Source organism: Pseudoliparis swirei, chromosome 12, assembly GCF_029220125.1.
Source record: "Pseudoliparis swirei isolate HS2019 ecotype Mariana Trench chromosome 12, NWPU_hadal_v1, whole genome shotgun sequence".
Classification (NCBI taxonomy): Eukaryota; Metazoa; Chordata; class Actinopteri; order Perciformes; family Liparidae; genus Pseudoliparis; species Pseudoliparis swirei.
In genome coordinates, this window is record NC_079399.1 from 15250518 (window position 1) to 15263526 (window position 13009).

The 13009-nt window shown below is 42.3% G+C and overlaps 1 protein-coding gene across 5 annotated transcripts in view; it reads right to left on the reverse strand.

Annotated features, from left to right (window-relative positions):
- The window catches only part of lama2 (laminin, alpha 2), a 170330-nt gene that overhangs the window by 109182 nt on the left and 48139 nt on the right, over positions 1 to 13009 (reverse strand). For all 5 annotated transcript variants that reach the window (XM_056427389.1, XM_056427388.1, XM_056427387.1 and 2 more), the window contains exons 5-14: positions 12158 to 12348; positions 9542 to 9721; positions 8965 to 9054; positions 6561 to 6678; positions 4917 to 5095; positions 4724 to 4823; positions 4235 to 4292; positions 3299 to 3401; positions 2997 to 3137; positions 1495 to 1659 (exon numbers count right to left, since the gene is read on the reverse strand). In XM_056427389.1, coding sequence (XP_056283364.1) covers positions 1495 to 1659; positions 2997 to 3137; positions 3299 to 3401; positions 4235 to 4292; positions 4724 to 4823; positions 4917 to 5095; positions 6561 to 6678; positions 8965 to 9054; positions 9542 to 9721; positions 12158 to 12348 — 1325 coding nt within the window. The remainder of the gene's footprint in view (positions 1 to 1494; positions 1660 to 2996; positions 3138 to 3298; positions 3402 to 4234; positions 4293 to 4723; positions 4824 to 4916; positions 5096 to 6560; positions 6679 to 8964; positions 9055 to 9541; positions 9722 to 12157; positions 12349 to 13009) is intronic.

The following is a 13009-nucleotide window of genomic DNA, read 5'->3' on the forward strand; positions in this document are numbered from 1 at the left end:
TTTGAGTCTCTGTTTGTGTGTGTGTGTGTGTGTGTGTCTGTGTGTCTGTGTGTCTGTGTGTGTGCGCGCGATAAAAGGAAAAACAGTTGATTATTGAGTTCAACAGGCGAAACACTGTTTACCCTGAGAGACACAAAGCGAGGGAGGGAGGTACAGAAATAAAAGAGAGAAGAAAGCTTGAGGGAAGCAGAGGGAGATGATTTAGGAACAGGGAGGTGAAAAATGGGAGTCGTGGAGAGACGGAGCGAGAGTCAGAGAAGCAGACCAATGAAAAGAAGCAGGGATGGAGGGATGGTTAGAGGGCAGGAGGGAGGAAGGGAGGGAGGGATAGAGGATCAGACAAAGAAGTGAGATGACAAGCTAGGCCTGCAGGGTGCAAAGTAATGAAATTCTGTGGTATATTCCTCTAAGCCATGACACCCAGACAAACATCACAGCCAGGCTGTTGTTGTAGTGGGGCAACATCTCCAGCCGGAGTGATGAAGTCTAATCATGGCCACAGAAAACCGCAGAGCAAACTCAAACATTAGCGGAGAAGCAGAGCTCGGGGTGGGAGGTGAACCTCACAGCAGGATCCGTTCTCACCAGAAACACATCCAGAGCAATTTACTTTGAGATGGTAGTATGGATCTGTGTCTATAAATGTTTACGCCCGTCGTAATGTTGTAGCTTTTTTTTTTAAATAGTCGAGATGTGAGCCGGTTAAACACTCAGACAACTCACCTTTGTGTTATTCATGAGATCAGATTGCAACAACACACAACAACTGATTACTTTTGTGACCGTGTACCGTCTGTTTGTGCAACACCTTTGGATTATGAATGAACATTTAAAAAGCTTTCTTTCTCACCTTATAAGTGTCTTATACAATAAAATATTGTAGAATCAGGACATTTATTATATGCCACCTTATCGATATACATGATTGTACACTATACACTATTTTATAATTATACTTTCTATGGGATGACAGTAGATTTCATTTACAGGGAATAGAAGCAACAACAGGAACATCTAACGAATCTAATACAACCCTGAAAACACATTATGTTTGGAGAGATCCTTTTTCTTGAGGCTGTGTTAGTGAGGTGTTACTCAACCGTATAGTTATTGTTAGAAATGGAAACGATGTGGCCAACAAGTTCATTCTAATTAGCTTTGTCTCATCATATTCCAGAGTTGTAGGTGTGGATCTCAACTGCACGGGAAAATGTACACGTGAAAAGCTGGGAAAATATAATGAAGGCAATCAAAATAAAACCCCATTCTTGATGCCTTGAAATCATACATTTGCATACATTAAGACTCGGGAGCTCTCGAGGACACAGGACAAGTGTCCACTGAAAGGGAGGTGAAGGAGGAAGAAACCTCCAATGGGAATTTCTTTGTAAACAGGAAATCATTATTGTCTCAAAGCAAATATTTAAATAATCTCATTATGATGTCATATGAACAGTACCCTTTAACATATTTAAGCGTGTATCTGCATCTAACCTTGTTTCCCAGGTATAGATCAGGTGCGTTCCAGTAGTAGGCGGAGCCAAGATCATTCTCAACGTCCGAGTGTCGGACGCTGAGATACGGAGGCGTCTGCCTGTGGACGGACCACACTCTTCCTCCTGTTTCTCCAAGCAAGTGCCAGCCTGTCAGAGTGCTCTCCTAAAACACAAGATTCGGGAAGAAGTAGTTCAGGATTCACTTTCAGCTCCATCCACTGAGACAACAAGCGTTTACATTGATCCCCTGTTGCAGGGAAGTGTCGGATTCTTCAACCAGGAGTTAGCTTTCAACTTGTTATGGTGGGTTTTCTGCAACACTGCCCCTCACTTACACAGCAAGTGAGTCGTGTAGAGATGTGAAATATAGCTATCAGCTAAACAATTCATATGACTGTTGGAAACAATTTCACTGCGATTCTTTTTAAACGTGTTCCCCGTCAGCAGATCAGTCTCATTTGACAGTGAACGTACCGACGCCCGTAAGTCATGTTCACTGTGGATTAGATTTAAAATCTGCCTTGCTTTATTCATAATTCCTAATGTGGCATGCAATAAAAAGGTACTGGATGTTTAAGATGTGTCGCTCTGCTAGTTCTACAACACAACTTGACGTCTGTGCACTTTGTCTTTCATCTAGAATCGCTTTCGATATATATAAACCAAAACGTATATGTATGGTTGGGCCAGAATAGCTTTTTCAGTCTTAAAATAATACATTTTGGGATAGTTTAAGGTCTCAATCGATGGAAATCAAAGGTTATGTCAATACAAATGTCAAAATGTGTTCAACGGTTTTGTACATATGTCACATTTCAGCCAGGAAGTCTTGTAACTCACACCTAGAGAGAGAGGGTTTTTTTCTTTTCTCAAATCGTGTGTGTGTGTGTGTGTTTAAAAGGGGAAGCCAAGGTCAGGTTAATTGCAACGACAGATGTGTGTCTGGCTGTCTCTCGTTCACACACACAAAAACACACACACACGCACACACACACACAAAAACACACACTATCTGTGTCTAAATCAGTGCTGTCATCCTGTCAACGTCTCCTCTCCCCTCCTCTCCTACCCTGCCTGTCAGTCAAAAACTGTTTTCCTCTTTTCACCTCTCTCCTCCTCCTTGCCACTTCTCTTGTCTCCACCCTTCGTCTTGTCCTCCCTCCTTCTCGTGTCTCTTCTCTCACCTCTTTCCATCCCATTTTCCCCTTTTTCTCTCACTGCCACCGTATTCAATCCACATCCATGTTTATTTGGTAAAGATGTGTCTTAGCTTTTACACCTTATACCCTATTGCTACCCACCAATGCTTTTAAAGTTTGCTATTAAGATTCTTTTTTTATATTTTGTGTCTCGTGTCAGATGTTTTCTGCACCTGGAGGATATTTATTAAACTGGTGGACAAGTGTCAAAGAGCAGGTTTCCTGTCAACTGAGAAATGTATTTTTGTGATTCTCTTGTATGTGCGTGCCTGCGTGCGTGTGTGTGTGTAACATTTCCTACGTTGTGATAGGTCCATGTGGAAGCAGAGCACTGACTGGACACGCCCATACAGGAGCACTTTTCGCAGCCACGGCGATTGTCACCTTGGAGGTTATAGAACCCCAGTTTACAGCGGTCACAGTTTTCTCCTTCCACGTTTTCCTGCAGCAGAAAAAGACAGAAAGAGAAAGATGAAGCCGTTTATGAGCTGCCCTCAAACTGCCGTGATGAGCACAAAGCATGTTATTGCAGTGTTAATGTGTGGAGAATAATGATGACAGGGCGAGAAAGGTGAGCACATTGAAGTGTGTGAGCGTGTGTACCTTGCACACGCAGGGTGTTATACATGGGTCATCGTTGGTGCTTCCTTCCACACTGCAGTTACAGCGCTGGCAGGACGGGAAGCCGATGTAACCAACAGCACACCTGGAGACAAATGAGTTTCATAATAATATTAAAGATGAGGGTGATGAGTATTAGAGCGGCCTTCCTGTGACCAGGTCACAGGTCATTGCTCCTAACAACCGCTGTGTGCATCCTGGGTGAAACACTGAACCATTAGTGTGTAGCAAACAGCTGAGCTCGCGCCACAGGTGACTACATGTATGTAAGATCTTGGAGGAAATGTAATGTGTGAAAGAAACCACTCCCTAATTAGGAGAGAAAGTCTATCAAAAGGCATTTTAAGAAGTGATTTTAAAGAAGACGCTCATGCAGCTGGTCTGATCTGAGTGTAGGTCATTAAAAAGTTTGGGGAAAGTTGTATCAGCTTTTAAATTAGATTAGATTACATTCAACCGGAATGAGACCCAGGGGGAAGTTGAAGAACAAGATAATACAAACAAACAAGTTTAGCAATAAGAGATAATGATATTAGAATGAGTAATTTAAGATGAAGAAGCTTGTTGACAGATTTACAGGTCGGACAAAAAGCATTTCCTGTTGTTTGTTTTCCTCTTGATTCACCGATTGCGATTTTAACCTCAAGTTTGGAAAACATGACTTCTTGATCACATCAGGCTTTGTTCAGGTCCATTAGAATTACAAGAATGTCAAATATCAAAGAACGGCGTGAGGTACAAAACCAAGTGTGTGTGTGATCGTATATATCATCAAAGATCTTAATGGAAACTTTCTGGCAATTTCCAAACACTAATTGGAACAGACAACAGTTGAAAGGTTCGGCTCACCTGTCACAATGTGTCTGCCTCTTTTTCTGTGTGTGTGTGTGTGTGTGTGTGTGTGTGTGTGTGTCTCACCTGTCACATCGCAGACCCCCAAAACCCTCGTTACACCGGCATGACCCTGCTGGCTGAACTGTCAATCAAACACAAACAAAATACACACACAAATCTCTTAAAACAGCACGAGTGAAACACAACGGGTATCTCTTTTGGAGAGGCTGCACCTAAAATAGCTCCTCATTCGAGACATAAAAAACATTAAAGATACAAAGAGGAGTAAAATGATCTCTCATGTAAATAGTTGTTTTCAATAACAGAAGCCTCACAGCAGAAGTGGACTAACCCAACCCCAAAGGAAACCAAGCAGGACTGAATCAATGAAATGTTGAAGTTCTTGCAGTATATATAATTATTTTAATTGAACTAAAACATTAAACATGTGCTTGCGTTCACTGAAAGCCTCTGTATGCGTCTACTATGTCAAAATGATAAAACGACATCCAAAAAGAAGACGACTGACACACATAAGGACAGACAAAAAGACTCAAAAGTATATTAGCATACTGGGCGTCGCCTTGCTTGAATCTGCGACACATGATTGGCTGATCGAACCATGCGAGTCACATGTACAGGGGATGCAGGGGTCCTCCTCCTCAGCGCTCACCTGGCCGGGTGGAGAAAACAATCATTTTTATATACCCTCACTTAATCATAATCAGTTTCAAATAAGGAACAGGTGCTTGTGTCTGTGACGTACCCCAGCAGGTCTGTAGTATCCATCAATGCATGTCTGACAGTTGATTCCAGCTGTGTTGTCACGGCAACCAATACAAACTCCACCTCCTCTGTTTTGACCTTGGATGTTCAGGCTCAGTGACAGATCTGCCACGGTCTGATTAAAGTAGCACTCGTCGGCCTTAGCGTGGCAGTTGCACTCTGAAAGCACACACACACACATGTTGAGTTCCGCCCCCACCTCCTCCATCAAAACACAGAGGAACGCTCTTTTAACCCTCTGAAGCTCACGACCGACAGGTTTGAAAGACATGTCTTGTTTTTTTTTAAATCGCTAAAATTACACCACTTATCATACATAACATGTGGAGTCCCGTTTGTTCCAATATTGTGAACACTTGGGATATTTTGATTATTTTATTTATTTTACAGTTTTTTATATAAATGATTTCGCATTTCTTTTATGATTTATGGTATTACAACTCCTTTGGGATTTCTCTCTACTTCTCGCTGTAATTGTGCTGTTTCCATCGAGGTGCAGGACTTCCATATTGCAGTCAAATGTGACGGGAACAAAACAAGAAAACAGAAACTGCTTGGGTTCAGGGGGTTAATCTATTTACTTCTTTAAAGTAGGAGTTTATCAAACATCAAAGACGGTTTTGAAGACGGTACCCTCAGGTTCAAACACTGACCAGGAGCAGAATGTTATCTCAACAGCCCAGAGAGAAAAAGAGGGCCTTTGCTTGTCCTCATCACTTCCCAGTGTGGTTGTGAGTTGGGAGCCTAGCCCTGTCTCCTAGCCGTGTCTCCTAGCCCTGTCTCCTAGCCCTGTCTCCTCGCCCTGTCTCCTAGCTCTGTCTTCTACCCACTGAGCTGTCTACACTTCACAAATAAAAGCAACGTGTTGTTCTACAAAGTCATTGTGGAAACAATGTAAAAGGTGTTGTGGAACAAAGATCACGGGGTCGCCCGTTTGAGTAGCAGATCCATTAAATGGGAAAACACAGCACAGCATTTCATAAGGTGTAAAATACTGTGAGGAGTTTGCCTCTCTAGAAAGTTACAGTATGATGGCAGTTCTCTACGGTGGAATAACAACGGTGACAATATCTCTCTTATCTCCTGAACAATCCCGCTGGTAACCTTTTACTGGATGGGCTGAATCTGCCATGCTTGGTTCCTTTACTATTGAGCCGGTTATCGTCTTGCCACCTCAGGGTCAAGGCAGAAATATTTGTTATCATACCAGTAAAACTACAGAGCCTGTTATTTGGAGCAGCCTCCACCTTGAAGCCTGTGTAAAACCAAATGAAGATTACATGTTGTAATCCTAGTTTTACGATGACAGGTGGAAGCCTCTAGCCTCATTGCTCTGCTGCGACACAGTTGATGAAGGTTAATGGATGCAAAGGTGACTTTTGATGGCTTTATACAGTCTGTAAGGCCAGTGTTCAACCGTAGGGGGGTTGTGTTAATACATTATCACAAATGTGGTGTGTGGGTTCATATGCTACATTACAATACACATACAGTGGGCACCGACGGTAGCAAGAGAACTCTGGGAAAAAAGGGTTAAAAAGTGACTGTTGGTTTTTGGCTCAGTAGGAATTCTGGGTAATGGTGTGTAAGTTGAGTGTGTAATTTGTCGTTGTGTTTCTCTTACTCTCGCAGATATGTCGAGTGAGGAAGGTTCCTGCCATCCAGGGCTGCTGGTTGTAACCAGGGCAACAGCGATCACAGCTCTGCCCGCATGTGTTGTGTTCACATTCACAGCTAAACCTCTACACGCACACACACACACACACACAAGAATGCATGAAAAAAAGGTTCACAAATTTGTCAATTAAACAGACATGAGCAACGGTGTTTAAATCCATGGATTGTCTTTTGGGTTAGTGTGGTAACAATCACAGTCAGTGTCAAATTTGATTTCCAGTGTTGCTACAATCTGAACGACAAATACATACATCTCAAAATGTTTGTCCCTTGGCTTGATATACATGGAGCTAAACCCTGCATACAATTGTGAGGATGAAGGTATTCAAACAGGCTTGGTGGAGCAGACAGAGATGTCCTATGTGCTTTGCCTCTTTTTATTATACACAATGTTAAAATCAACTGTAACTATCTGAAAATCCTACGAGGACTACGGAACACAGTCGGCAGTCATTGTATGTTAAATATGTTGGTGGGATGAGGGTTAAACATGTCGGTTACAACCTGCTAAATAAATGATCATACTTGTATTTAAATACTAGCTTTGAAAAAAAGTTGTAATTATGTATGATAAGCTGCTTAAAGCTAGTGCTAGTAAGTGTAACATAATATTGATATCATAATTTCCTCATCTATTTTATTTAGCAATAGAAACGACTATTTATCCAGATGTCTTGCCAAAAACATTTAGCATTGCCCACTAGTATGTTTTACAGAGTAGAGCATGAATGCATCATAATGCAAATCAATGCAACCTATGGCAATGTTAGCTGTTGGCTGTGAAAATGGAGGACTGCAAACAGGTAGTTATCAAACTGCATGACCTATTGAAACAACAATGTATTCACAGAAAAGCCAACGCCAATGAAAGCTAGTCGGTCGTCAACAATTGGGTTCACTATAACTTTCCCAGGAGAGAAAATAAATTAAAAACTAAACACAGTAAATGAATGCATCAGAAAATTTGCCAAATTCAAGGTTCAGTAATTCAATTTAAGACTTTCTGAAAACTGGTTGATGTGTAGAGGGTGCCAGATTTAACTGAGAGGAGAACAGTACAGCGAGAGCCAACTTTGGATTTGTTGGCACGAGTGAATTTGCCCTTTTTATCTGAGACACGACGCCACAGCTCTGGCTGCAGGCCGTCTTTGTGCTGAGCAAGCATCTGAACAAATGTTCTGCAGATCATCAACAAATCATCTCACGGGCCTCCACCTTTTTTAGATCCTACATGTCCGCCCAGGTCTTTACTGCACAGATGGACATGAACATCTATCAAAGTAAAGGAGCTCAATGTTTTGTTGGGAACAGAGCAGGACAGTCAATTGTAACTCTGATATATAACATTCATATTTACAAACTTCCAGAGTAAAAACGCATTTCAAAGTAAGTGATTTAGACTGTAAAATACATTATTTTACTTACATTTGAACATGAGAACCAAACATATGTTCTTAAGCAGTGTTTTCCAGATGTTGTCATTTTAAATCCCTTTCAAGGCAGCTACCAATTTTAGTACATGTCTTATAATACAGTGTGTATTTTTATGTAACCTAATTTTGGATGTTTGAGCATGATTTGACAGGGACATAAAATGAAATGAAATAAATGTTAAATGTTGTATTACTGTTCCAGCAAGTTTAAAATCACAGTAGATTTTGAAAAATGTCCCCTTGAGGATTAATAAAGTATATATCTATCTATCTATCTATCTAATTTATCCTTGTACTAAAAGTGGATGTAATCTAAGTACACAGGTTGGAAAAATGGTCAAATATGGTTTGTAATTCTTTTTGCAAAAACTTCTTTTGAAAAATAAATTGTCATAATTGGTTCGCCTTTTTGAGGTGATTTAAAATACACCTTCAATATGGCCTGGAGAGATGAAAAGGAATATAAAAGAAAAAGAAACTGGAGCTCTTTACACATCAGTGACATAACGTATTGTGAATGACATCATCACCGAGGGACCAGACACCTGTGTCACATCTGAGTTAGTCTTCGTGGTTCAGCCTCAGGACATGTAAAGGACACAAGGCTCTTTGTGTGTGTGTGTGTGTGTGTGTGTATGTCTAGTGAGCAAGACAGAGAAAGATCAGGTGTCTGGTATCAAACACTCCACTGTTTGAAGTGACACGTGAGACAATGCTTCACTGTGTCACCTGTGTCCCCTGCAGACACACACACACACACACACACACACACACAGACACAGACACAGAAAGTTTGATACAGGGCGGTAGATAAAAAGCTGGCGCCTGAGGGCGGTCTTTGCAACTGTTCATGGAGGAGCTCCATTCCTGTGGCTGTATTGTTACGTGGACTGAGAGATACAGAGTTAAGTATTTTACCTTTGTGGCAGTGTTGAGTGGACAAGCTTTGGCGTGGCCATAACAGATACACATCCCTCCGATTGAGATGTCCTTAATAGAGTAGAAGTACTGAGAAGAGAGAGAACGAGGACGCGTTATAATGAGGAAGACGCTATTGGCGTCTTAGCGGTTTAAGCGACATCATTATCAGACTGTGCTCTCTTATATCAGTGGTGATGGAAACATAGATATTCTGAACTCACAAATGGTGTCATGGTGATGCGCTAACAGAGCAGGTTTCAGTTTGTCCATGAACCGCCACGCAAGGTGCTGGCCTTGTGCCGACTATCGGGAGCAACATGGGGTTCAATGTGTACATAAGATACTTTAACATGTAGGCAGGAGGAGCTGGGAACTAACCCGCTCCACATCCACAACGACAGACCATCATCACAGGAAGTATATGCCGAAAGAAACAATACATTACGACAAACTAATAAGAGTAATACCTAAACAGTTCAAGTTTGAGTTAGTCACTGCGAGGATTTAGTATCTGGTAGCATTGAGTCACACGCATGATCAAATATCTGATGACTTAACCAAACGTATGCCTCACCCGTCTCGTCACGATGGGATCCATATCCTTCGTGTCATGGAGTGTCAGAGTCATGAGGTCGGCGTTCAGCGTTCTGATTCGCTGAAACACCAGCCTGATGTAGCGGGCGGAGGTGAAGTTCAACAGGGTCGGGGATGGGTCAGTTGCACTGGGCCGGCCGTTGATCAAAGACGTGTGGATCTGTAGACAGACGGACAGACGGACAGACGGACACACAGACGGGTAAGTTCTGACAATTAACAGCATTTATACTGAGACAAACATGAAAGGTAATTTTAGTGTCCTGCAGTGGCAGATGGTCGTGGTGATGGAGTGAGCAGCTTCCTCAGTGACGCCAGAGAACAAACATACACATTCAGACACACTTTTGTTCTAAAAATTCAAATGAACTCACTGAAGTTCATAAACAGGCTGAAAAAAACCATTTGATTAAAGAGTTACAAATGAACAGATAAAGCCTGTAGCCTCACGGTGAGCCGCTTCCTGACAGTCATGGGCTATAATCTCTTTCAACAGATTCTGCATTCATAAGCAACGAGACAAGGCGTCGGTACGGGTCGTGGTTTCTGTTTGTAGTCTGAGTAGTATGAACCAATCACATTTGAGCAGGCTATGGTTGAATGCAGGCACATGGTGGAGAACAAAATAAGGTGTAACCCATTGTCCAATACAATCTCAGAACCAATCGCCTCTTGTCTAACGAGCCATTTATTGTTTACAATCCGGTCGTAACCGTCACCTCTCAGCTCCAACCCCAGCCTTGCATGGTAAGTTACTCCTCAGATTGTAAACAATGAGCAGCGCACAGAAGATAAAGTCTTGGCTTGGATATCTGCTCGTTACACCCAGACCCCAGAAATAGTCCTCAGACCTGATGGGCTCTGAGACTGGTGATTGGTTCACTGGAACTTACCATCTACTCAGGTAAACATGGACTGATGCAAAGCAACAACAACAAAATTTAACAAGAAAATAACTCCTATCCGATTCCTCTTTTACTGCAAGCACACATAACGTGTCTCTGGGCACACATGCAAACACCCATTAGTGGACCAACTGGAACAAAGGGCAGTTTTCCCTCTTTCTTCCACAATGTGACAGCCCTCAGTCAACCACTGCTCAGAGGACGTGCTCTTGCACACTGGGCTCCTTTCCTTTTGTCCAGGAAGGTCCTTAAGACGTTAAGGAAAGACGTGGCAGGATTTGACCAGCTCTGCATCATGGCTCCTCAGAGAAACATGGACACGCGTGGGCTTTTAATTTTGTCAAACATAGAAACTGACATTTGGGATTTTATTGCCTTGCTCTACTTTTAAATGTTGAACACAAATTCTGAATTTATATTCGGCATCCCCAATAATCGACGGGCAGCCACAAAGAGTGTGAGGTCCTGTCTGCCTGTCCATCTGTCTGTCTCACTAATGCGGCCAAAAGCAACATTTGTGATCTGCAAAAAAGTCGAACAGAGTGGGCTGACTGTGTGTGTGTGTGTGTGTGTATGTGTGTGTGTGTAAAGGGGAAACACTTGATGGGTGCAAGCTGCACACTTGGAAGTAGCGAAGGAGAAGGTTGTGTATGTGTGCGCGTGTGTGATGAGCGGTGGGGTGACATTGTGAATGTGTGTGTGCGATGCTGTGACACATCGCCTACGACTCATTACGGTTTCACTGTGATCAGACGGATAGGGAGCTGTCAACCACACACACACACACACACACACACACACACACATATTCAGACACCTCAGTCGATGCTTGCAGCTCTTGACATCTCCCAGCTCGCACCCCCTCTAGTGCTCCCCCGCAGGACACACACACGGGAAGAAACACTGAACACATGCATACTGGCGACACACACACACACACACAACAGCACCCATGTAAATGCGTATACATATTCAGACAGGCATCTACAATTAGTGGCCTGTGTGGGAGATGTAGACGTGTGATTAGTTTGTTTCTACTGCATGTGTGTGTTTGTGTGAGTGTGTTTTGCACAGTCCTCTTCCTCTTCATTAATGTCAGTAATAGCAGGCTTGGCCTCCGTTCTTCCTGCATGCTCTCACAAACATCGCTGATCCAAGCAACACAGCAGTACACAGTGGTGTGAACATGTGTGCGTGTTTTCCAACGGTGATTTAAACCACACTACCAGTAGAGTAAACACGCTCTGATCTAGGAATTAATGTGAAAACTGTAACATTTCCTTATTTTACACTTTTCCATTTGATATGTTATTTGCGTTGATTATCTAGTTTGATGTTGTGTCTTGTTAACTCATATTCTGCTGATTGCTCGGTGGCTGTAAGTCTGACACCTCTGTGACCTCACCATCCCCAGCCTGCACACCTACTGGAGCCCTCATTCCTTCTCATCAGTCACTTAGTGTGTCCACCGATCACAACATCACTCTCTTTCTCACATCATCTCATTCACCTCCGGGCCGTAACGTTCCAACCTTTGCCTCGCCTCCCTGATTTGGATTGTTTTCGCACCTGCTCCATCAAAATCTTACAGCCTCACCAAATCTACGCCATCCAAATCAACCCAAGACTGAACCCAACTCTACGAATGATTACAGTGGCAGTGCAACAACTTCTAAAGCTACAGACGTTACCTCTCCGTTCTCCAGAGGATGAATCTTGGAATAATAAGATGTGCAGATAACTTCATCATCTCTGGTGTAGGATGGAGTTCCAGTCCGCGGATTAATGTTGAACCTCGTCAGGCACTCTGTGTCTGTGATGGCGTAGTACTGCCAGGGTTCAAAGGTCACACCATCAATTGAATGCTCTAAGACCCAATTACCTGTGGACAAAACCGTGGTGAGGAGAATAATGAAGGAATGCTTCAAACGTGTGATGTGGAGTAAAGATCAATAAGAGATTATGATGGACAATTTCAAGGCTGTGCTTAGGTCACCCTACTTAAAATACATAGAAAATGGACAGAACATTCAATTCCATTCAAGTTATCAATATCTTAGACCAAAATTGTGAAATTACAGCTCGATTAAATATGTGAGGAGTCCAGTTGATGTAAAAAAAAAAAATTAAAAGCAAAATACACATAATACATGCAGACTGCTACCAACACCACATAAACTATGCAACTATCAGGACTTCACAGTTGTTTTTTGTATTTAAACATGTACATTGGCTGATGCATAACATTTGACCATCTTTCTGCATTTTCATTTACAAGTCTAGTGTTGAAACATCTTGTGGTTTTATGCTCCTTCAGTTGTCTTTGAAACACGATAACAAATGTAGAAGTTTTAAATGGGTGAGTAAACCCCTCATAAGCTCTTAAGGGGTTTGATGATCTATTGTGAGGAATGCTGATCAACACTCAAACTCAAAGGGAGACAATCAGATGGAATTTGACGTCCTGGTTTATCTCCAAATGCGTTAGTTAAGGTAAATGCTGCTTAGTAACTTAGAGAGAAGCACAGTAACATGTACAGATA